General features: G+C 38.7%; 2 protein-coding genes across 9 annotated transcripts in view; both read right to left on the bottom strand.

Moving 5' to 3' along the window:
- Positions 1-5,133, bottom strand: part of slc37a1 (solute carrier family 37 member 1) — a 28,987-nt gene extending 23,854 nt beyond the window's left edge. The window contains exons 1-2 of the mRNA XM_022680124.2: positions 4,967-5,133; positions 2,008-2,262 (exon numbers count right to left, since the gene is read on the bottom strand). Coding sequence (XP_022535845.1) covers positions 2,008-2,063 — 56 coding nt within the window. The 5' untranslated portion in view covers positions 2,064-2,262; positions 4,967-5,133. The remainder of the gene's footprint in view (positions 1-2,007; positions 2,263-4,966) is intronic.
- Positions 5,134-10,126: 4,993 nt separating this feature from the next.
- LOC103023932 (plakophilin-4) overlaps positions 10,127-23,864 on the bottom strand; it is a 178,789-nt gene continuing 165,051 nt past the window's right edge. For 7 of the 8 annotated variants that reach the window (XM_022680133.2, XM_022680134.2, XM_022680126.2 and 4 more), the window contains 11 exons: positions 21,612-21,795; positions 20,246-20,363; positions 18,660-18,851; positions 17,142-17,315; positions 16,756-16,906; positions 15,494-15,686; positions 15,263-15,347; positions 14,269-14,386; positions 13,916-14,047; positions 13,250-13,323; positions 10,534-11,220 (listed from right to left, as the gene is read on the bottom strand). In XM_022680133.2, the coding sequence (XP_022535854.2) occupies positions 10,978-11,220; positions 13,250-13,323; positions 13,916-14,047; positions 14,269-14,386; positions 15,263-15,347; positions 15,494-15,686; positions 16,756-16,906; positions 17,142-17,315; positions 18,660-18,851; positions 20,246-20,363; positions 21,612-21,795 (1,664 nt within the window). In that variant the 3' untranslated portion in view covers positions 10,534-10,977. Of the gene's footprint in view, positions 11,221-13,249; positions 13,324-13,915; positions 14,048-14,268; positions 14,387-15,262; positions 15,348-15,493; positions 15,687-16,755; positions 16,907-17,141; positions 17,316-18,659; positions 18,852-20,245; positions 20,364-21,611; positions 21,796-23,864 lie in introns of all 8 variants that reach the window. The other variant, XM_022680128.2, reaches the window with a different exon arrangement.

The following is a 23,864-nucleotide window of genomic DNA, read 5'->3' as shown; positions in this document are numbered from 1 at the left end:
TTGCCTCAAGGGCAACTGGTTTATCCATGTTTATAATTACACAACATGCAGTGTCACCAGCCCTGCCACTGTGTGTAAGTGCATAACTATGTGTCTCCTGAGAATACCAAGGCCATGCCTGGTTGCCATGTTCATTCACTCTCTATTCCACAGACGAGTTAATCATAACAGGTACATAGAGACCCATAGAGTTCAACCTGCAAACAGGCAGTCAGACAGAGAGAGTGCACATATACAAGGTGAATTAATATAGAAAAACAGCCAAACAAATGACTGATTTCTGTAACAATAAATAGGTTATGAATTTGTTTTTTTTAAAGCTAGAGCTCAGCAAAACCATTTCCCCCCTTTACACAAGAAAATACACCTTGTAGTTAGGGCTGCCACAAACGATTATTTTTATAGTCGACTAATCACCGATTATTTTTTATGATTAGTCGACTAATCGGATCATACGTTAATTGAATATAAAACACAATATCACAATAGAATGCAGCTGCTATTATACAACCAACATTAGATTTCAGCTATATGCTAACTAAAAATAAAAACAATTAAAATCATAGTTCATTAAACCTTTAATGAAATATGCAGCTTGTTGTAACAGACAATTATTTTACTGTTTAGCATAAAGTGTAAACAACTGTGTAAAATAAGGATAAGGCACTGGCATTTATGAAACATCTCAACCGTGAGGTTGTTTGAACTATTATGAAAAAAAAGTATATTAATAAAAAATGCCTCTCTGTCCAGATATTGTGAGGAGAGCGTTTGGTGATTTTACACCACACATGACTGATCTGTGAGTTTACTGCACCGAAAAGCACTGAAAACAGAAGCCACTGTCAGAATGAAATCCTTCTCTGTAGTTTATCGGTTTGGGACGGCATTTGTGACAACGTCTGGGTCCGGATCCGGATCGCGGTCTGTTTACGCTAATTTTAGCAGCTAAATAGCAATTTAGCTTCTTCGTCATTTAATCAGCCACAACATGCCTCCTTTTCAGGTGCTCGTGCATCGCGGTTGTGCTGCCGAGGAAGGCAAGTTCTTCATTGCAGATATTGCATTGCACGCGTTTCACTTTTATTTTCTTGGTGATCCCACACTTTTGAGTTCTGTAGCGGGGTAGCCATGAAACCAGAGCCTGTCTGTATAATGTCCTGAGATGTCGTCCACTACCTACCCCGGTTTCCACTACTGCGCATGTGCGTCCAGGACAGAAAGGCAGTCGCAGCAGTTTGGAGAGAAAAACAAAGAAAAAAAAACAAACGACTATTCTATAATTAAATTAATGGTCGACTATTTTAATAGTCGACATAATCGTGACTAGTCGACTAATCGTGGCAGCCCTACTTGTAGTAGAGCTTTATGTTGGCATTAAGTTAACTATTTGATATGTTACATTTCAAAATATTGTAATATATAACAATACTGCAGAGCAGATATAAAAAAAACATGCTGAGTACAGGCAGATCTTTTCAGCAGAGCTTTAGCCAGTATTTTCTTATTTGAACTGTGCATAACATCACAGAAATGTATGTGTGTGATGTGGCCTCTGAACCTCCCAACCATTTCCACACCCAGGCTTGCCAGGTATAAACAACAGCATCCACAATCCATGGAAAGGAAAATGATTTTTTTTATCTATTACATTACAATATATATCATTTAGTGGACACTTTTTTGTCCACAAAGCAACTTTAGAGTTTATTAAAGGTAGCGAGGGATGCTCCTGCTCTGGTAGTGGAAGGAAGTTTGTTCCACCATTAAAAAAAACTTTATATGAGAACAGTCTGGATTGTTTTGTGTGAAGCCTGCTGCTCTGTCATCACCTTGTAGGCAAATGCATTCAAAGGGCTTTAAATTTAATGCACAGACATCCATTCTAATCACTGCAGATACTACCCATTGCAGACACAGATGTACAAATGTACTCACAATAAAAGAGATTACGCATATTAAGCACTAGCAGAACACAGACAGAGAAGAAGAGAAGAGTGAACTCACCACTGCTCCCGGTTAAAGGATGCCAGGAAGCGGATACCAGGAGGCACAGGCGCCATGCTTCTGCTGGTTGTGTGTGTGTGTGTGTGTGTGTGTGTGTGGAGGCTGGACGATAATGGGTCGACTTCAAAGAGGCAGATAACGTGATGTCCGCAAACACAGAATCACAGCACTCAGCTCTGACCACAGCAGCCCTGTGACATCGAGAAGAGCCATGGTGTCCAGGCGGTGATGGCTTCCATTAGATACTGTCTTATCCTGAAGAGAGAGAGAAAGAGAGAGAGAGAGAGAGAGAGAGAGATTAGACCCACCACTTAGCATGTAGTCTATGATGTACACTAGTACCTGTTCTAATTACTGCAATTACTACCCATTGCTGACACAGATGTGCAAATTTACACACACAAACACATTTTGTCTGATACCTTTTAAATAAAAAATGCTGCCAATAGAATATGACAGGTTTTGTCATAAACATGAAGGTTTTGGCACCATGCCTAATGCCACACCTGGGGTATAGAGGCTAAAGCCCACCAGCAAGCACAGAGATGTGGAGCTGTGGAACTGTGTTCTCTGGAATGATGGAGCTCCATACAATAATTTTAGGATAAGTTGGGGATAAGGTGAGGTGGTTATCATCAAGAATCCTGGCCTTCTAAAGATTTTGTCCCTGAATGCAATCAAATTCTCACAGCATTGCTACAGCAATCTAGTAGAAAGCCTTCCCTGGACAGTAAGATCAATCAACTCTTTTTAATAAGGGCGCCAAATTGTCCAGTGGTCTAAAGTACTGCCACTATGATCGGGAGATTACGGGTTCGAATCCCGGTCATGCAGCTTGCCATCAGCTGCCGGAGCCCTGAAAGAGCACAATTGGCCTTGCTCTCTCTGGGTGGGCAGATGACACCAGATGACACTCTTTCCTCTTATCACTCCTACGGTGATGTCAATCAGCACAAGGCATCTGTGAGCTGATGTATGGAAACTGTCGCTGCGCTTTCCACTTGGCAATGCTACATCCGCAGCAGTTTAAAAAGAGGTGGTGGCTGACTTCACATGTATCGGAGGAGGCATGTGCTAGTCTTTACCTTCCTTGTGTTGAGGCATCACTAGTGATAGGGGATTAAATTATAGTAAAAAAAAAATACTATCGATTTCAAAAGCAAGAAAATTAAGAAATATTAAGATGTTGGAACTTTGTAGTGCGGATTTGATTGCATGCACCCACAAGAGCATTCGTGAGATCAGATACTGTAAACCTGCTCCTCAGCCAAGAGTTGATTTAATCCACAGGTTATGGTTTTCTATGGAGATTAATCAAGCTGTGTGTGCGTAACTGAACAGCACAGGCTTCACCTTAAAGAACCTCTCACATCACATTCATCTGAAATTTACCACGGATTGAGAACTGTGTGTCCTGGTTAATGGTTTACTTTGACTGAACAAACCACTCAGCATTAACATTAACAGACACATTCAATTGAGAAATACAACATTATACTAAAGTGCTGTACTAAAACACACACAGGAATCCAATACATGGAATATCACTGCGGGTCTATAGGTTAATTAGTACATAATTGAATAGTTTTAAAGCTGTAACTTCTGCTTTTCAGCTAGAGAAGTATGTTTCTTTTCAGTACCAGCATTTTACCACCAAAGCTGTAATAATTGTGCAGATATGGAGAGCAACAGATACACTTAAAAATGTCACAAAAAACCATTTAGACACTCTGTCAACATTTTATGATGATTGAATCAATAGTAATTTTTGCCAAAATTAAAACTTTTTATACTAAGTTTTAAGGCAAAATTCTGTTTTTCTTTGAATGTAGAATATTTTTTCCCCCCTTTTTCAGTCTTTATGCTCCCAAAATAACACTTCCACTTGAGTATTATTTCTATAGTGGTATAGTGTTTAAGTAAATATAGTTTTATCTAATAAAAAAAATACATTTGCTTTAATATTACACAGTGCTGGACGATATGCCCAAAACTGATGTCACAATAAATTTCTTCTTAATTAATTCTGATGAATATATGAACAGTATAAAAGCCACCACACTTGTTATACATAGTCACATGCTAATAGAGCTGGGTGATATAGTAAAAGTATTATCTCATATCTAAAGACATTACAGAGTATTTATAGTGCTTTGACAATGCATCAGCAGGGGCAGATTCTGCTTTTTTTTTACATGTCTAAACTCTTTGTATTTGAAAGCACAGTTGGGTCAGTGTTTTCTAATATCCTTAATATTCTTATTAAAGCATATTGTCAATATAATAAGAAAACTTAAAACGACATGATATGAAATAATATTGATATATTGCCCAGCTCTGAGCTCTGATATTATATCACTGAGTTCAGACAGACAGACAGACAGACAGAATGCCACCAAATCACTGTTAAGAGCTTTGTTTTAGGAAATGGTTAGTTTCCTTTAAATACAGCAACATTGGAGTAGATTTACTGTTACTGTTAGGAAACTACAGACTACACTCCTCTGTAATCATTACACTAAAGCTATATAGTCTAAAGACAGCAGATATTTTACAGATTTTACTTTTACTTTATAATGAAAAACAATAGAGACCATCTAAATACATTAAAATAAATCTAAATGAATATACAGCAATTGTATATTTATATAGATAGCTTTGTTAAAACACACAGACACACACAGGCAGTGTGTTAAACCAGGAAACTGAAGCAAGACTGGGGAAATAAAACCACCACAGACCCACAGGGTGAGTTTTACACATTAACTTACTGAGATACAGTAGATACATGTGAACAGTGTGTGAATAATGTGTGTGGACAATGTGTGAACAGTGTGTGAGAGAGAGTGGTAAAGCAGAGGTAGTGATGGATAAATGAATGATGTAGTTAAAGCTGAAGGAATCGTGCTCTCTCCTCTCGGAGTGTGAGTAAGTGTGTGTGATATATATCAGTGCTCACCGTTTGCTCGGGTTGTGGATCTACCCCGCGGTAAATCTCGGTTTATCAGGCGTGTATTGAGGAGATAAACGCGGTGTATCTCCAGCTCCTCTCTCCGCTCCCTGTCCGCCCGTCCGCCAGCACAGCCACCAGCCGGCCACAGACACAGCAGGAAATGACGCGTGTCAGCAGTAGCAGGGCGCGTTCCAATCGGTGTCCTGTGCACTCGCGCACTAGTGCACTATTTAGTGTACACTACTGAACTGACTTGTTGCAGGGTAATACATTACATTTTTCAGTAGGAGGCTTTTTATCATCATAATATGGAAGCCCTACGAAGCCCTTAAGGTGACATCATGTTAAAAATATACAATGCATGGCCACAACTTATTAAGGCGTGGGAACGAGATCCTAAGACATGGCCACAACTTGTTAAGGTGTGGCAACAAGCTCCTAATGAGTAGGAATAAGATAATTAGGTGTGTGCATTAAGTTGTGGCCACGCCTTGGGATCTCATTCCCACACCTAAATAAGTTGTGGCCATGCATTCTTTTTTAACATTTTTTTTAACATGATGTCATATTAGGGGCTCCGTAGGAAGTCCATTCCTGGCACCTAAAATAATTAATTATTATTAAAATTATTATTTAAAAAAAACTCTCATTATTAAGTATACTACTATTTTAAGATTCTAATTCTAATTAATTTAATAATGAGCTGCCATTTCAAAAATATATATTATAATATCCAAAAAAAATGAGATTGTATCTCAAAATAAAGACTTAGGATCTCAAAATAATGAGATAGCAATTTGCATAATAATAAAGGGCAACATGCAGGTGATAGAAATGGGCTTCCATTTCATTGTATAATATATAAAATGAGCATACTTTATTTAAGTAATTAAGTAATTGAAAGTAAAGAGTTAATGACTGAAAAAACAATTAAAATACTTTGAATTCCAATTATTTTTATTTAACAAAAAAGCCAAGTGACATAAAGGCAGGTTGTCCTAAAATACTTTTTATAAATCATACTTTATCATTATGTGTATTATCTAGATCTGTCTAACTGTTTTAAACAGTTTAAAATATAAACATACAAAGAAAATGTGTCTTTAAAATCACAGCCAGCATTGTTCTGGAAACGGTAATGACAATATTCTCCTTTTCAAGATACTTAACCGTGAGTAATGTTAAGAACGATGATACAGTATATTATTAAAAATATGCTAAATATACGTACCTATGATGTATATGTGGTGTATATAATTCAATTTGGGATTTGTTTAAGTTGGTATATAAATACAGTTTCAGATAAAAAAAAAAAAACAATTACCTCATTAATCACTACATTTAAGAGGTATACAGAGATCAGCCAAAACATTAGAACCACCTGCCTGTATTTTGTATGCATTCCTCCTGACTTTCATAGGCATGGACACAAGAAAATGTATTCAAACTCTTTGTGCTTCAGTAGCTCTTGTGTGGTACCAGGAACACCCAACATAACCGGCCTGATGTTTTGGAGATGTTCTAATTCAGCCGTATAGCTGAATTAGAACATCTTAATTTCTAATATCTTAATTTAGACCTTTTCAAAGTGTCTCAGATTCTTATGATTGAACACTTTTTCTTCTTGTTTTTACACATTACTTTAAGGAACGGACTATTCACTAATAATTCAAGTACAGTACACTTGTTCACTGTTAACTAATATAACAGTTGATGTACCAAAAGGAATGTTCCTAAATGGTATAGATAATGTTTACATTGATTTCCACTGAAAGTAAAGAAGGTCTTTTCTTGTTCTTTTATGGATTTTTTTTGTCATTTTAGAGATAAAAGGTCACAACACCCTGGTGGTTGTGTTTAAACTGTACACAAATACTCATATTTCACTAATATGTTTTGGGTGTAAAGTGAATGATTAAGATCTTGAGACCTGCAACTGTAAAATGACAGAAACAGGATTTCCCCTATGTGTATCTGGGTAAATACTGTATAGCCATGTGAGCTCTAGCACTGAATAGATCTTCAGGACGTCAGAAACCTCCAGCAGCAGCTCTCTGTGATGCTGCAGTCACAGATGTGGTTATCTTAAACATATGCTCACTGAACCGGTTCATTCCCTTCATTCTCTCTATTCTCCTCAGGCAATTCCTTTCCGTAATGGAAAGAGTAGACACGTCTGAGGGATTCTGCACATGTTCAGCATATTTTAATGGTGAAGTTGTAACCAGTCTTTCAGAGTTGTTTGGCTGATTATAAAGAAACCACTGATTGATTTAAAGTGTTGGTGATATAAATTAGCAAAAGGCCATACTGAATAAATGCAGGTGAATTAAAAAAAATAGAATATAACTGAAAAGTTACTTTATTTTAGTAATTCAGTTTAAAATGTAAAACTCATATATTATATAGAGTGATATTTTTTAAGTAATATAGATTACAGCCAATGAAAACCCAAAAAATCAGTATCTCAGATAATTTGAATATTATATAAGACCAACTGATACTTTTGGCATTTTGGCCAGTGTGCCAAATCCTGCTGGAAAATGAAATCCGCATCTTCTTAAACGTTGTCAGCAGAGGAAGGCATGATGACATGGCTATCCAAACCATCTCTTATCATCAGTAAATTTTACATTTCATTTGTAAATCAAGGGAGCAGAGTCTGGAGGAAGAGTGGAGAGACACAAAGTCCAAACTGCTCGAGGTCTAGTGTGAAGTTTCTACAATCAGTGATGGTTTGGAGAGACAGGCCATCTGCTGGTGTTAGTCCACTGTGTTATGTCAAGTCCAAAAATCAGTGCAGTGTTTTCCTGGAAAATCTTATCTGACAATTTTAATAGAGATACAGATTTCATTTTTCAGCAGGACTTGGTACACTGCTCAATTGGCCCAAATGAACTGTTAAGAACTGTGAAAAATTGCAGCATATTTGTGGGGTATCTTAAAATATACTCTTTGAGTTAAAAATGTAGGTCAAAATTATACAAAAATAAAAACAAAATTATATATATTAATATATAAATAAATAAAATTATATATATATATATATATATATATATATATATATATATATATATATATATATATATATATTCATTTTAATTAAAATGGCAAATCATACAGGTATAGTTATATGATTTGTATCTACAACGCAACATGGGTTGGTTTCCTGTACAGAGATTAAGACTATTCCTGGACTAAATGTTACTTTTATTGGAGAATCTAAAAATGCCGTGGATCTACATATATATATAGTAACTGTAAAAATACAAAATAACACCTTATTAGACTGTGTATAAGTATGGACAGGACGACAGGGGTTAAAAAGTAAAGCCACTACGTCTCTTATGCCCTCTGGTGGCTGACTACAGTACAACTTTTAACCCAACCTATTTCCATTCAACTGAGAGATGGCGGTATCTTTAATCTAAAATTACACATCCAGGATTTTTTTTTGGAAGTTGGGTTCTGTACATTCTGCAAGCCCCTCCTCCTTTGGTAATAACCCCCACTGTTTTTCTTTATAGGAGTTATTCCGTGATGTTTAAAGCGGTGTGGCGATGTGGTGATTGACAGCTGAAGGAAAGTTGATTGACAGGTCGCCTGAGAGCGTGAACGCGCACCGCCACTGTGTCTCAGTCACGGAGCTCACAGTCAGATCTTTCAGACATTCGGATTTTACTGTTAAAAATGTCATTTTTGAAGTAAAGCAATGGCTTGTGCAGCAGTTAACTGTTGTAACAGAGCCTCACGGTGAATTTACACTGCTCCGACGCGACAGCGCACAGCGACGGATCCCATTCATTTTCAATGGGAAGCGCCGCCTCCGTCAGACGCAGTCGCGCAGGCTGCAGTCAGTACCCTCTCGTTCCCTCTGGACAGATTGCAATGCTACTTCTCCCAATATTTCCCTCTACCTATATCTGTGAGTCATCATTTTCTTCAATGAACATTATCATTAAAACCCAGGACAGAAACAGACTTTCCAGTGCACACCTAGCATTGCGGATTTCCCCACCGCTGTCACTTCTCTCATTGAATGGTGAGTAAAATAACGCAGCTGCAGTTCATATACCTAATTAATCACATCCACTAAAACAGCAAACAAATAGCTATTGTACTATCTGCCTAATTAGCTAACATTATGCGACTAATGCACTGGCCCTTGCTTTTGTGTTGTTGGCTGAATATGGCCCTTAGAAAAATGTAATTGGGGACCCCTGCTCTACTGCGCAAGCGCATGCAATATGACAGCTTCTATTTCGGCCTTATTTTGGCTTCAAAACGCCATAATGAGAGTGAATGGGGATGTCCTGTCATACTTATGTACAGTCTATGATTCGAGAGGGGAAAAAAAACATCTGAGAGGAGAAAAATGAAGCTCGAGTTATAATCGGTTCAGCGCGCACACGATCCCCCTTTTTTTTGCCTGCGAGATGTTAATTTACACACGCAAAATATTAAAACACGCTGGTTAATTTTTTCACCTGTTATTTTTGCACCCCTGACTTTTGACATTGAGGTGACGCCATATAAAGAAATCAAATGCAGTAAAATTTAGAGGTAATGTAATAGTGGTTTTGCATTTCGTTCTGGCACTTATGCTGTATGTTAGTAAGGAAAAGCAATGCATCTTGTGGATTGCATTTACATTATTCCACAGTAGTGTTTGCTTTTCAATTCGTCTCCATATAAAGTAAAGTAGCACTGCACCTCTTATTATTTTAGATATAATCAGCAGTGTCCACTAGATGTCACTGAATGCCTTTTATTTAAAAAAAAAACAGCTTCTACTTTTGTCCGCTTTTTTTTGTTTAAGTAATTTGACCTCAAAATAAGAACAAAAATTCACCAGTCAAGTTATTGTAATTCTTGTGTACAAATTCAAGCAAGAAAATAAGTCTTACTTCACTCATTTTGTGACTGTGATAGCTTTTTTTTTTTTTACAAAATATTTCTTAGATTGCCTCACCCCATTGGCAGATTTTTGTTGCTTAATTTAAGAATTTACGTCTCAATTTACATATATTTTTTTTCAGTGTAAAGATTTCATAGGTGGAGTTTACATGATAAGCTTCAGACCTTCAAAAGTGCTTATTATTTCAACATTTCATACAGCACATACACTTTAAACACACACACACAAATAAAAATACTGCAACATCCTTTTTTATAAAAAACAAAGATGAAATTTTATTACTTCAGGTGTAATATCATGATGCCAGGCCTCGGCCTCCTGCGCCTCGCTCTGTATATTTATAGAATTCTACATCTCTTTATCATGGCACAAGTCTTCTCCAGCTCTGGAGAGCAGAAACCAGGCGGCCTTTTTAATCCTCTGTTCTGTATTTACAATAATCTGAAGGAAATGTACAAGACTCAGTGGCATTCACAATCTCGACGAGAAGTACGAATACAGCTTTGTTCCCTCTGTAGAAACTAATATCATCAGATCAATATTTATCATTAATATTCTTCTTCTTATTATTATTATTCTTATTAATTCTTCTTCTGCTTAGTTTTTTTTTTTTACAGATACAAGTTCATCATCACTATCATCATCATCATCACTATCATCATCATCATCATCATCATCATCACTTTCATCACGTTAAGCACACACACTTTTCCCCGTCTGATCCTCTAACACAAACCTTTCTGCACATCACCCACAGCTTCCTCACGCCACCGTCACCAGCATCCCCACATAAGAACATATCCCAACAGCAGTCAGAGTAGAACATACAGCAGATCCTCCTCCACACACACACACATCCTCTCTCACACACATACACACTCTTACACACAGACACCATGATTCTACTTCCGTTCTGCTTTTCCCACAAATAAAAACACACGTTCCGTCTCCTCCCTCTGTGGCGGTCATTTCTCATCTCCATCGCCCACGTTCTCAAACGCTCTCATGTTAAAATCAAGCACAGCTCTCAGGTTCTCTTCTCGTCTGTTTCGGGTGGTGTTGCTGTTCTGAGGATCAGTCTGAGTGTCTCTGGGCTCCTCTATACCCAGGAGTCGGGCGAGCCCGGGTACTGATCGGCTCTGTACGAGGGTCTCCGGGTGGTGGAGTAAAAGTCTACGTAGTTGGTGGTGGTTTTGAGTGCGTGGGGCTGGGGGGTGTAGTCTGCGGTGGGGTACTGCACCGTCTCCTCCAGATAGGGGTCTTCATAGCCTTGAGGAGAGTGCAGGTACATCCGATACGGCTCATAGTTCCTCCGACTCGTCTCATCAGCGTAGTACATGTGCTGCAGGTGATAATAAATAGCACATAAAGAAGAGAATAAATCAATAAACAGTGCATTAACATTTGGGCTTTTTTTAGTTATTGATAGCTGTCCAATAAACTGCTGCTCAACACATTGCACTGATATGCCAAAATTCATAAGCCAGGAACTTTCAATGATCTTTTTATGAGTGTGTTTGTATGTTGTCTCCTGCATTAAATATGGTTGTGACTTTTACCAGAGATGCTCGTCTGTTTGCATTGACAATTCTGTGGGTTTTAATGCCTTCTATGACTAATTTAAATCCAGTTCAAACATGACAATATGCATCAAGAAATGTTAAATGCCCATAATTGTTCACAAATTGTATGTCACATCCATGGTCAATAATCTATGTCACCTTGCCATGAGCACACTGGCCAGTGTTCATCCTTACTTACAAGATAACACCTAGCAATTTATACAGGTGTTCCTAGATCATTCGGTGAGGAAACTCTTTACAAACTATCTATATATTGCTCCTGTTCTGCCTTTCACTCTGAGAAATTTCCACTGCTTTCTGTAATAACTACACTAATAACACAGTACTGTACTTTTACTCTCGGTGAACTACTTGTAATACCAAAATTTTTTAAATACTTTAGTACTTCTACTTAAGTTTGGAGCTTAAAGACACTTCATCTTCTACTCAAGTCACTTTTTAATACAGCACCTTTTACTCAAATCTGAATCTCTATTGCTTAATATATCTCTGCTGCTGTCCTATGACTTGTTAAGAACTTCATTAGTGGTCAGTTTTAGATCTACTGCTAAGGCCAAAAGCAGAACACTGCTCCATATTAATCTTGCATCAGACAAAACATTTTCTACTCCTATCCCGGTACATTTTTTAAACATGTCAAGGTTTTTCATTCCAATCGCACCTGAGATTCAAGTGTAAATTCTGTTACGAGCAATCACACTCACATTTCACACTTTCTGCAGCTGCAGAACTGCACAGTAACTGATGCAGTGGACTGTAATGGAGGCAGCTGAAATGATTATGTTTTTTATCCAGAAAACCCTGGGGGTGAAAATGTGCGGCTGTGATTTTATCACATTAAACAGATCTTCTGTTTGTGCTGTCACATTTTAAACCTGTTGTCAAACTTTTCCATTAGAAGAGAAACAGATTAAAGAAGCTGATATAACAGTCTAGACAGTTTATGTAACAGAGCCAAGTCAGAGGAAGTGTAATGGGATGCTGGTCGGCATATGCTTCACTTACACAGTGCTCATAGTGCTCTGGCTCGGTTAGTCATGGTGGTGTTATTTAGGCACAGGTTTGTCATCATAACCGATTTATTTGAAGGGTAAATTGCCCAAGAAATATTTGTTAATTTCACTCTTAGACCCATTTTATTGCCACTGATATAATAATTAAATTTGATTTTTAGAGTGTTTTTACACCTGAAGGTTCAGACCAGAGTCCGCACCATGGTTCTTTGTCTTTGTTACATCGTATAAACTTTTTTTGGGTTGGTTAGGTTTGGTTTGACACTGCAGTTTAGTGAATGGAATAAAGAACTTTACAATATAGCCTGTTGTTATCAGCTACGCGGGCGAAGTCTCTCTATGATTTATATTATTGGTTTGTAGAATGTTACTTATGTTAAAGTTTGGCGAGTTGCTTTGCTTTGCTAGGTGTTGTGAAGGAATTTAAGCAAGGCCAATTGTGCTCCCTCGGGGCTCTGGCCACTGATGGCAAGCTACACGACAAGGATTCGAATGGGCGATAGGGGCATTGCTTTAGACTTCTGGACTACTCGACGCCCAAAGTGCAATGAACTTTTCATATTCAGACAGTTTAAACAAAGTTGACATCATAGCTTATTTTTGATATTGGGCTCTCCTTGTTAAGTAAACACGATGGGTAATATATATTGAGATTAGTAAAAAAGACAGAGGTCATACCTGTATATTGTATAATAAGTTGAAATAATGTAATTATTTCGGCAGCATTGTTTAAGTATTATTAAGGGTCTTTGCTGTGGTGATGGTGGGAACTCACCTGGGCTCTTCTAGACTCGTCCCGATTGGGAGAAGAATAGGAACTGATATAAAATGGAGACGTTTTTGCAGACCCTGAAAAAAATACAATAAAATACACTGATTTACACTGTATTTTACAGTTATATGCTGTTTATTGCCCTGCTATGCATATACGCTACATTGCCTGTCCACGTATTTGGACACCTATTCTAAAGAATGCATTTAGATACACATAAATTCTGTCTTAAATTCTTTCCTAGAAAGTAGAGACAGTAGAGGAAGTTACTCCAACAAAAGCAGAATAAAAGATAAACTTTTTTTTTGGCCAAATATTTCTGACCCAGATGCTACCTAAACAAGTTTATGAAATCACAGTAAAACATCTATATCTATCAGATCCAGGACCATTCAAGGACTTCTAATGCCACAAGATAAGGATGTACTGCCCACATATAATTTTATTTATTATCTAATATCCTGTAACAGAACCAGTTCCATTGATTTAGTCTCAAAAGGAAATATTAGGCTGTGTGTGACTGAAGACAGTCAACACCTGCAATTTATTTCTCAGATCAATATTAATCTAATCCTAGACAACAAACAAACAACTTTATCTTCTGGCTATTTTTACTCAGCATCTCCATGAGTCTTGTGTTGTCTGAAGTTCTGAGCAGCTCACTCTTACCTGTGTACGGAGTTTTATGTACACTGTTGTCTCCTTGGTAGTTATAAAATTGCATAGATGACTGTGTCCTCTGGTAATCAGAGCGCTGCTCCTTAATCCCCAGCATTGCTGGAGAAGACGTGGCGCTGCCTGCTGCAGAGGAAACACATTAAACCAGCTACTGATTAAAATCCTACAGGCAGGATTAAACACACACAGTCAGTCACAGCCGATGATAAGGCAGGCTAGACATTCCTCTAGTGACAGACTCAGAGAGCTTCCAAGTGAATTTTTAGGAAACTACTATAATGATATAATATTGTAATTGCCCAAAGTCAGATTCCTAGACTGTTTTATTATCTTCTCTAACATACCTGTCTGATGGACAGGAGACATCTGCAGCGAGGCTGTGGGTAGAGCAGGCTGGGATTTGAAGCGGTCTCGCTCCAGAGTCGACACAGGAGTCAGGAAGTGGTTCTGATTCCAGCCGTCCTACAGCAGAGGATGAGCATGATGTCAGAATATGATGTCATGTTATGTTACACGGAAATGTAGTGTATGTATTTAGTGAACTCCATACTCTGGAAATATTAATATTTCCCAAAATTGATGCAAACTAATGAAAAAATGTTTGTGTAAAGTGTTTTTATACAGATTTTATACAAATATGAATTTGTATGTTGTACGCTGTTTCAGGATTTGCGATGTTATAAAACAGAGAACAATGCACTGATTTTTTACAATATAATAATCAAAATTGATGCCTATAATGATCTCTACATATAATGAATATTAACTCTAACATATCTTTCAATAAATCAATAAATAATGCATAATAATAAATCAATAAATAATTATTTATAATTCATGCCAAAATGTGTTGTTTACTGTAAGTACAGGCAAAAATATTTATATATAATAATTACTTAAAATCACAAATTACTGTCCTGTGATGATGCTCTTTAGATTTTAACAGCACCATGGGCTCTTTTTGGGTTAAAATAATTACAAATAGCATTTACACAAAAAGTAGTGGTTTCATAAAAGTAGACTGTGTTTATAAAATAAAAACATATAGCCCTAGAGTTGGATGGTAAATTGGTGGATGCTTAATAATAATGTTAAATCAGGTGAATCGATGGTGGAATTAAGCACATGTACACGCTAAGATTTTTTAGTGTTTTTTTTTACATTTGTGTGGTTGAAAATGTTTTACTGTGCCAAAAAGTGAAAAACAAGAAATACAGTAGTTTTTAATCCAACAGAAACACCAAGAAATGTCCCAAATTCCAACACAACTCTAAACTATTATATTACTAGAACACTTTACACTTACAGTGTATGCACAGTAAAAAAACTCTTACTCACCTTCTTGTAGATGGTGCGCAGATCTCTGTACTGCCACAGTGTGTTGAGCACCTGAGCTGCAGCCTTCACTACTTTCATAGAGTACCTGCAGAAGAGCCGAGCACAGCCGCAGTCAATCACCTGACTAATTAGCTCCAATCTGATCATTCTGAACTCTGAACATCTATCAAACATCTCAATACCTGCACCAGACAATACACAGTGTGTACTGAAGCGTGTGTGTATGCTCACCTCTCGCCGCGTCCCTTAGTGATGTTGACGAGCTTCTCGATGCCGCCCGTGTCGGCGAGAGCTTTAGCATTCTCCATGTTCTTACTGGAGACCTCGTGCAGCGTGCAGCAAATAGCTGCTACCGTCTCATCAGAGAGGAGAGTGGTGGATCCTCCGGGCAGCCGGTTAACCAGATCCCGCATCGCGTACTTCCCTATTATGAGCACACACACACAAACACATATCAAGAGTTAACTTAAAGTTCATTAGAAGCTAAAAATTCCCAGCATTTAATTGAATTTTCAGTCTAAATAAATGTAAAAATCTAATGTAATAATCCCTTTATACTCTAAGTGTCTGCATAAAGCTCCCCAACTCTGACCTCAAAATATCTTACAGACATCTGTGCCAACTAGAAATTAATAGGGAGTGATAAGGAGAGAGAGCGCCATCTACCCACCCAGCAAGAGCATGGCAAATTGTGCTCGCTCAGACTCCGGCTGCTGATGACAAGCAGCACGATGCTGAGTTTTAACCAACGATTCTCAAATTATGGTGGCTTTAACTGTAAGGTCATTGTTACTCAAGATTAGGGCTGGTATCGTTTTTAAATTTTCGATAACGGTACAGTACTTTCGATATCGATACTCAAACAATACTTTTTTCGTTACCTTTTCTAAATTGCAACCAAAAAATACAAATAGTGATGAGTATTCTCAAACAACAAATTTATTTAACTGCAACCATGAGTAATCTTATTCTCATACTGTCACCATGAGAGGCTAGCATACTTTTCAATCTTGTTGAAAACAAACAATGAGCATTTTTGTGGTGCTTTATAAAGAACAAAAAAATATTTATATATTTTTAAGAAAATTTCACCATTAGACTGGAAAAATTAAATTATATTTATATTAATGGTGTCAAGCTTAAAAAAATTATAATCATGAAATCTGAAAGATTTCAGCACAGCGGTGGTGTGTGGACGATTTAAATTATCCGAGTTTGTTCATGTTTTATGCAAAGTATCGAAAACAGGCACTGATGTTTTTTTAGACCTTTCGGTTCTGTGTAGTACTGAGACAATTTGGTCAGTGCCTTTTCGGTATCGAATTTCGATATTCAGCCCAACTCATGAATAATTAATAAGTCTACAGTTTAAGGGGTGTATTCTATTAATTCAGTATTTCCAGGCTCAGTTCAAACTCCATGCCTGTATTTACTTATTTATTCTAAAAATCACTAGAATATAACTAAAAACATGGTGCTGGTTGTTTCCTGACCTATCAGCTCCTTGTTCCGGACATCCAGTGCCATGTTCCTCAGTGCTGTGGCTACAGAACACACCACACGGTCGTTATCCATCCTCAGCAGCTCCACAAGGATGGGCAGGCCCTTCTCTTTCCGCACTGCAGCACGGATATATGCTGAGAACTACACAAACACACCACATCACAGTGAGACACAGCAGGAACAAGCAATTTTAGATTTTAGGTAAAAACATAAATCGTTTAAAGTTACCTTATGTATGGTATATTATAAAAAATGCACAAATCCTTTTAAAACAGACTAGTTGCAGAATCATGAGATTCTTTTGTGCATAAACAGGAAAAACACTCTCAGCCAAGATATTCTCATGTTGTGCAGCATAATCAGTATCATTTATTACCTTCCAGTTTCCAGCTGAGAGGTTCTGCAGGGAGCCAGCAGCGCCCTCTAATGTTGCAGGGTTGGAGCTTTCAGCCAGCAGGGTGAGATAAGGCTTTACTACAGAAGGGTGCCACAGCATCTCAGCACCTTTAGGAGACTTGGAGAAACCGGGGATTGGCCCCACGCCATCCCACTGAACAGCAACACACACAGACAAAAGCAAAAAGACAATTAGACAAGTTAGATAGTAATACAATGGTAATTTTATTATAACCAATTTAATCAATAAAACATTTTATTCTATAAGTTGATGTGCTTTAGACTACAAAACATACTAATATTTAGTCAGAAAAATACATTAAACAGGTAACTTTCACACTGGTAGGGCAGCTAAGGGTTGGCTGCTTATGTTAGCAGGCTCGGGAGCCGTTTGGTGGCATTATGCACTATATAGGCCACTATGTAGGGCACACACTGCCCTGTGATGATGTAACTGTGCCTGCAGCAATCCTTGTATTCTCTTAAGGCAGTGATTTGCTGGGGTATTTATTTCTGAACATTTTGAATGTCAAACTGCCCACCAACAACTAGGTCATAATCCTTCATATAAATCCTTCAGTCACTGTTACAGCTTGCAAAACAATACAAGAAGCATAGGGGGCCATATGGCTTATTAAGAAATAAGCAAATAAATAAATACAAAACATTTCTGAGAGTTCAAAAAAAAAATAGTATCAAGACAAAATGTTAATAAATGTGTGAAATGGCTTATTTTGTATCTAATCAATTATTTAAATCAATTGGTCAATACACTGTTTACTGAATACTTAAAATATAACTGCCTATTAAATGTCTAAATGTAGCCAAATAAATCGATAGTCACTTATGTACAGCTCTGGGAAAAAAATAAAAGACCACTTAAAAAATAATGAGTTTCCTCTGGAATATTCATCTGGAATATAATCAAGAGGGAGATGGAAGATCTCAAGCCATCAAACCAAGCGGAACTGCTTGAATTTTTGCACCAGAAGTAAAGGCATAAACTTATCCAAAAGTAGTGTGTAAGACTGGTGGAGATGCCAAGATGCATGAAAACTGTGATTAAAAACCAGGGATATTCCACCAAACACTGATTTCTGAACTCTTAAAACTTTTTGAGTATGAGTATGAAAAAAAAAAACAATTCCAGAGCTGTATAATATAATATATGACCCATGTGTCATCATAGTTAAGAACTCAAACCTAATAGTTGTTCTTTGCATCATGTCCAAATGTCATGATGAATAGCCCACTGACTTCCATTATAAGATTAAGAATGTTTTTTTTTTTTTTTACCGTTACTCTAAAGTTATTATTTTGTAAATGTATCTATAAGACAGTGATACCTAATAATAAGGATAATGTTGATTTTAGAGACAAATAATTAAAATTGTACTGTGACTTAGGTAATGTAATATTATATAAAGTCGCCTGACTGATTTACTGCATCAGAGAACATTCACAAAGTATAGAGCTCAGCTGCAGTTTTCCGGCTGACCTGCTCCTCCTGGGTGCTCTTCCTCTTTTTCTTTCTTTTCCTCCCCCAGCAGCTGTAGTCTGCCTCTTTACTGGGGGATTCTGGTCCCAGCAGTCCATCTACCTCCTGAGTGGCTATGAGGCGTGAGGGTGGCATCTCAAGCTCCAATCGGTACGAGAGATTCCGCAGAGTGCAAATACAGTTCTCCACAATCTGAGAGAGAGAGAGAGAGAGAGAGAGAAAGAAAAAGAGATGGTGATCACTATGGTATTACTATGTGACTATTTTGGCACTCCAGGTGTTTGCTTTGGTGTTGCTTAAGGTCCGATTAGTTAGATGAAAATATTAGACCAGCATTGATCCCCTTGCAGTACAGGTGTCTGTCCACTGGATGTAGCTGTTTAGAAATTGAGGCTAATCAGAAGCAGTGCTGGCTAGTGGCTAACAGTGTGGTCCAGCTCAGCCTGAACTAATGCCCCTAATTCATCCAGTCTAACTGCACTGGGAGCGAGAGGGATGCAGATCAGACCCAGAGCAGGAATAGAGATGCAGGGTGCCAGCAGCAGCAGCAGCAGCAGCAGCAGCAACAGTGAGGGAAGAGGAGCTCAGGACGCGAGCTGGAGTCACACACTCAGCCTCCCAGCCTGTAAAGTCTAATAACGTTCTTAAGGGTATTAAACGCTTTAACTGCAGCATGCTCATTTGGTTAAGCTTAAAGCTCTTAGTGCTTCAGACTGTAACCTACCGGAGGCTCCGAATCAGCTTTTCCACCCAAAGGTGAGTTTGTGCCTGCGTGTGTGTCTGAGTGTGTGTGTATACACATCTGTGAGTGAGGGTTTGGATTCATGTGGATCATAGCCTTAATGGCTTAAATAGTGTGATCCAATCTTACGTAATCTTATTATTTAATCTTATTATTTACTTAAAACATGTCAATCTTGTCCTGTTTTTTGTTGTTTTTCACATGAAAAAAAAAACGAATAAACCAATAGAAACATTTCAAGAAATGTCTAAAATAGAATAAAATTTACATTCATTTGCACTGAAAGGTAAAAATGTATTTTCCTTCTACTCTAAAGTTACTATTTGGAGCAGTGGTGGCTCAGTGGTTAGAGCACCAGATTATTGTGATTGTTGGGCAAGCAGACAATATCGGACAATAAGGCCCTGAACCCTCAGTGCTCCTCTGTCCCGGAAGCAACAGCTGCCCACTGCTCTGGGCATTTGTGCTCACTGTGCATCACTTTGTGATCATGGGTGTGATCATTGCACAGACGAGTTAAAAGTGGATGCCAAATTCTCTCTGTGTCCAGCACAAGTATAGTTAAAATTGCTGTCTTGTCAATTTTTTTTGGAGACACAAGGAAAAGGAAAGATAGAACTGTTACACACTATGCTTCACCAACATCACTACAGAAGTGAACACGCTTAGAGGAGAACACTAACTACCAAGCCTAGTCTTGACTACACAGCATTGTGATTGTAGATTTTCTATTAAAATAAAATGTCACTTTAATGTCACTTTTACTAGATACTCTATCTGATTCCTGATTAGCAGGACAGATCCGTGTTTAAACGTGTTTGTATGTTAGTGTGTGTGTGTTTACCTTGCTGTCGAAGTCTGAGGTGCTGACGCAGGCTTTGATGACGTACAGCAGCGAGTCGACGAGTCCCTCGCAGGAGCGCATCTGCTTCCTGGCCTCCTCACCCGCCGAGCTCAGGTTTCTACGGCAACAAGCAAGACAGGGTCATCACCTCTCCACAGACTCATATGGCAGCAGAAATGAAAGCCCAGACACGCGAGGAGCTCGTCTCAGCTCCAGTAAGAGATCCAGTGAGTGTGTGTGTGTGTACAGCTATAGCTGTAATACTCGAGTGGGTAGTTATGTGTGAGTGATGTGATTAGAGAGGCTGAGAGAGAGAGAGAGAGAGAGAGAGAGAGAGAGAGAGAGAGAGAGAGAAAGTGGGCGTGTAGGCGCACACTCTTTAGCTGGCTGAGATATTCAATCTTACTCAGTTTCCAAACTGTAGCGTATATGAGCGAGACAGCCAGCAGAGGTGCTGAGGGGAAAAAAAACTTACTATAACTTCAGTATTTTTTATTTTAAAGAGGTTTTATCTTATGTTGGTTCAAAATTAGACCAATTAATCTCCAACTCCAACATTAATGCCATTTAGCAGCTGATCTTGAGAGTTACAGTTGATGCTTTAGAGATTCTATCTTACTTTAATTGGAGAAGCTGCCTTTACTGTCCTGGGAAGGCTTTCGAACAGATTTTGGAGCATTTGTGTGAGGATTTGATTGCATTCAGTGACAAGACCATTATTTAGATCAGGATGTTGGATGATCACCAACTCATCTCATCCTCAACTCATCCCAAAAGTAGAGGATTGAGCACCAATGCTGCAGAAAACACAGTTCCACTGCTCCACAGCTCAATACCGCAGTGCTTTACACCACTCAAACCCAAGCCTGGCATTAGATACGGAGCCAAATAATTAAGAAAGGCCTACTGTATTCTATTGGTATTCTATAATATCACAAGTATAATTAAGTATATTTTATATGAGTTACAAAATCTGGATCTGGAATCATTAGTTTTTGTTCATATTATAGGTGTCACAAAGTGAATTTGCGTATAAATGTGAATTAGGTAAACATTTACACAAGTGTGTAAACTTACCAATTACAAACAAATTTAAATACTGCCCCCACAAAGCCCCCAAAACATTATCCCCCCCCCCCCCAAAAAAAAAAAAATCATTGTTTGCTGTGGCCTGTTATCCAGTTTTACTATCAGTCAAGCAGCATCTTTATAATTCAATTTCAACAAAACATAAATGATAAGATTATTAGAGCTGTATACATCCTCTGAATCAGCCCCAGATGTGCAGTGCTTTGAGTGCATGTGTGTGTGTGTGCGCCTCCTCCAGCAGGGGACAGTGTAGTGCTGCAGTGGGGTGAGAGAGTACCTCAGGCAGCCCGTAGTGTTGCGCAGGACGAGCGAGGAGTGGAATTTGAGCTTGTTGTCGTCATCGTAAGACGAGCTGCTCCAGCCCGAGTGGGGAATGATCACAGTGTTGGTCAGGGTCGCTAAGGCATCTCGCACGATTGTCATTTTAACAGCATCACAGGAGGACAGGTTCCACAGCACTCCTGCAGAGAGAGAGAGAGAGGCAGAGAGAGAGAGAGAGAGAGAGAGAGAGAGAGAGAGAGAGAGAGAGAGAGAGAGAGACTTTACATTAACGCTGTTAAACTGCTCCAACACTCACTGCTGATGGGCTTTACAGCCTTCTAGCCCATGCCTGGTGCTAGACATGGTGCCAATAGTTTCATGTATTTATCTGCCCCATTCTCATTCTACTGGCAATACAGCTATACAGGGTCTAGGTAAGCTGTGTGTGTGTGTGCATTTGCACATCTGTGTCAGCAAGTTGCCAAATTGATTATTATTGACATTTATTAGAAGGGAGTCCACAAACCTGTAGACACATAGTGTTCACCTAGTAAACTGTTAACACTATATGAACTGGTAGGGCGGCACGGTGGCGCAGTGGGTAGCACTTCCGCCTCACAGCAAGACGGCCTGGGTTCGATTCCCGGCTGGGGCGACCTGGGTCTTTCTGTGTGGAGTTTGCACGTTCTCCCCGTGTCTGCGTGGGTTTCCTCCGGGTTCTCCGGTTTCCTCCCACAGTCCAAAGACGGCACGTTCAGGCTAATTGGAACTTGATTGAAATTACCCCTTAGGTGTGAGTGTGTGAGTGAATGTGTCTGTGTGTCTGTCTGTGTCTGTCTGCCTTGCGATGGCTTAGATCGTAGAACCTTGTGATTAGACAGTACCTTTCCTGCCGCGAAATAGCCGACGAGCTGATGTGGCGTTAAACTCGACTACCCGACCCAACCCAACCCAACTGGTAATAAAGCAACATGGTAACATTCTGTATTTGCTATATGAAGATGTACCGTATTTTTTCGCACTATAAGGCGCAAATAAAATCCTTTCATTTTCACAAAAATCGATAGTGAGCCTTATATTTTGGTGCACCTTATGTATGAATTCTATCAGTCAGGTTGTAAGGAGCAGTAAAGCCACTCCACTGAAGTACAGAGTTATACAGGAGTTTCAATGAAGTTTCTCCAGCACCAAGGCTAGAGCAGTATTAGCATTAGCCGCTACCCAAGCTAAGCACTAGCTCTTTCGCTGTTCAGAGGTGAGTATATCGGGTTGTAGCCTGCACGTTTGCAGTGTTAAAATAAAATAAAATGAAAAAAACTGTGCACGATGAACTGCTAGCTAATTTCTGATTGTAAATACATGGAAGCGCTTAAACAGATCAACAGTTTTCAGGAGAGAAATCTGTGTAGATTAACATCCAGATAACATCCAGATGTAGATAACATTCGACTTTAAAAGAAAATGTTTTTTTTTTTAAAGATCTCGCATATGCTAAATTAGAAGGAAAACATGATGACACCCCTGTTCCTTACTAGTGTCCCATAATGCACCTTATATTCCAGTATGCCTTATGTTTAAAAATAGACCAGAAAATAGATGTTAATTGATGGTGCAACTTACAGTGTAAAAAATACAGTACTCTACAAACACGTCAAGTGTTTAGGCCTCTGGTCTGCCAAGTTTTCAAGCTTTTTATAGAACAATGCATAGAGATAAGATCCACGAAAACACACACACACACACACACACAGAGCAGTAAGGCAATAAATCATGCATAGCCTCAGATTACATCAGAGTTGTGTCAGCTCAAGGCTAACCAGAGGAATGTGTTCAGCTGTAAACACGAGCGAATGGTGTCTCTCACTAATCTCTATATACTGGTCCCCAGTTTACACAGCTGAGGAAAAGCATGAAGCATGAGAGAGATCAGGTGTGACCTGGTTTCAATTAGCCAGCGTGAGGGGAGCCCTTCATCAGCTCAGCATTTAAGAGCAGGTAAAGCTCACCCGCTGCCTGTGACATTACCTCAGAGACAACACAGGCCCATGACCACACACCAACACAAACCAGACTACTGTATATACACTCACTCCCACAGGCTCCAGTCAACATACATATATGGTAGGTGTGCAGGGGGAAAACCCTGCTGTCAAAATCGCAGACGAAGAACAGGACTTCTTCTCTGGATGAATCCAAAGCTGAATTATTTGGCCACAGTAACTGAAGCCAGAAGACACAGAATTTGAGCACTTAACTGTGAAGCATGGGG

This window comes from Astyanax mexicanus, chromosome 11 (genome assembly GCF_023375975.1).
Source record: "Astyanax mexicanus isolate ESR-SI-001 chromosome 11, AstMex3_surface, whole genome shotgun sequence".
Lineage (NCBI taxonomy): Eukaryota > Metazoa > Chordata > Actinopteri > Characiformes > Acestrorhamphidae > Astyanax > Astyanax mexicanus.
The sequence above is the reverse complement of the archived record's forward strand: the minus strand, read 5'-3'. Positions and strand labels throughout refer to the sequence as shown.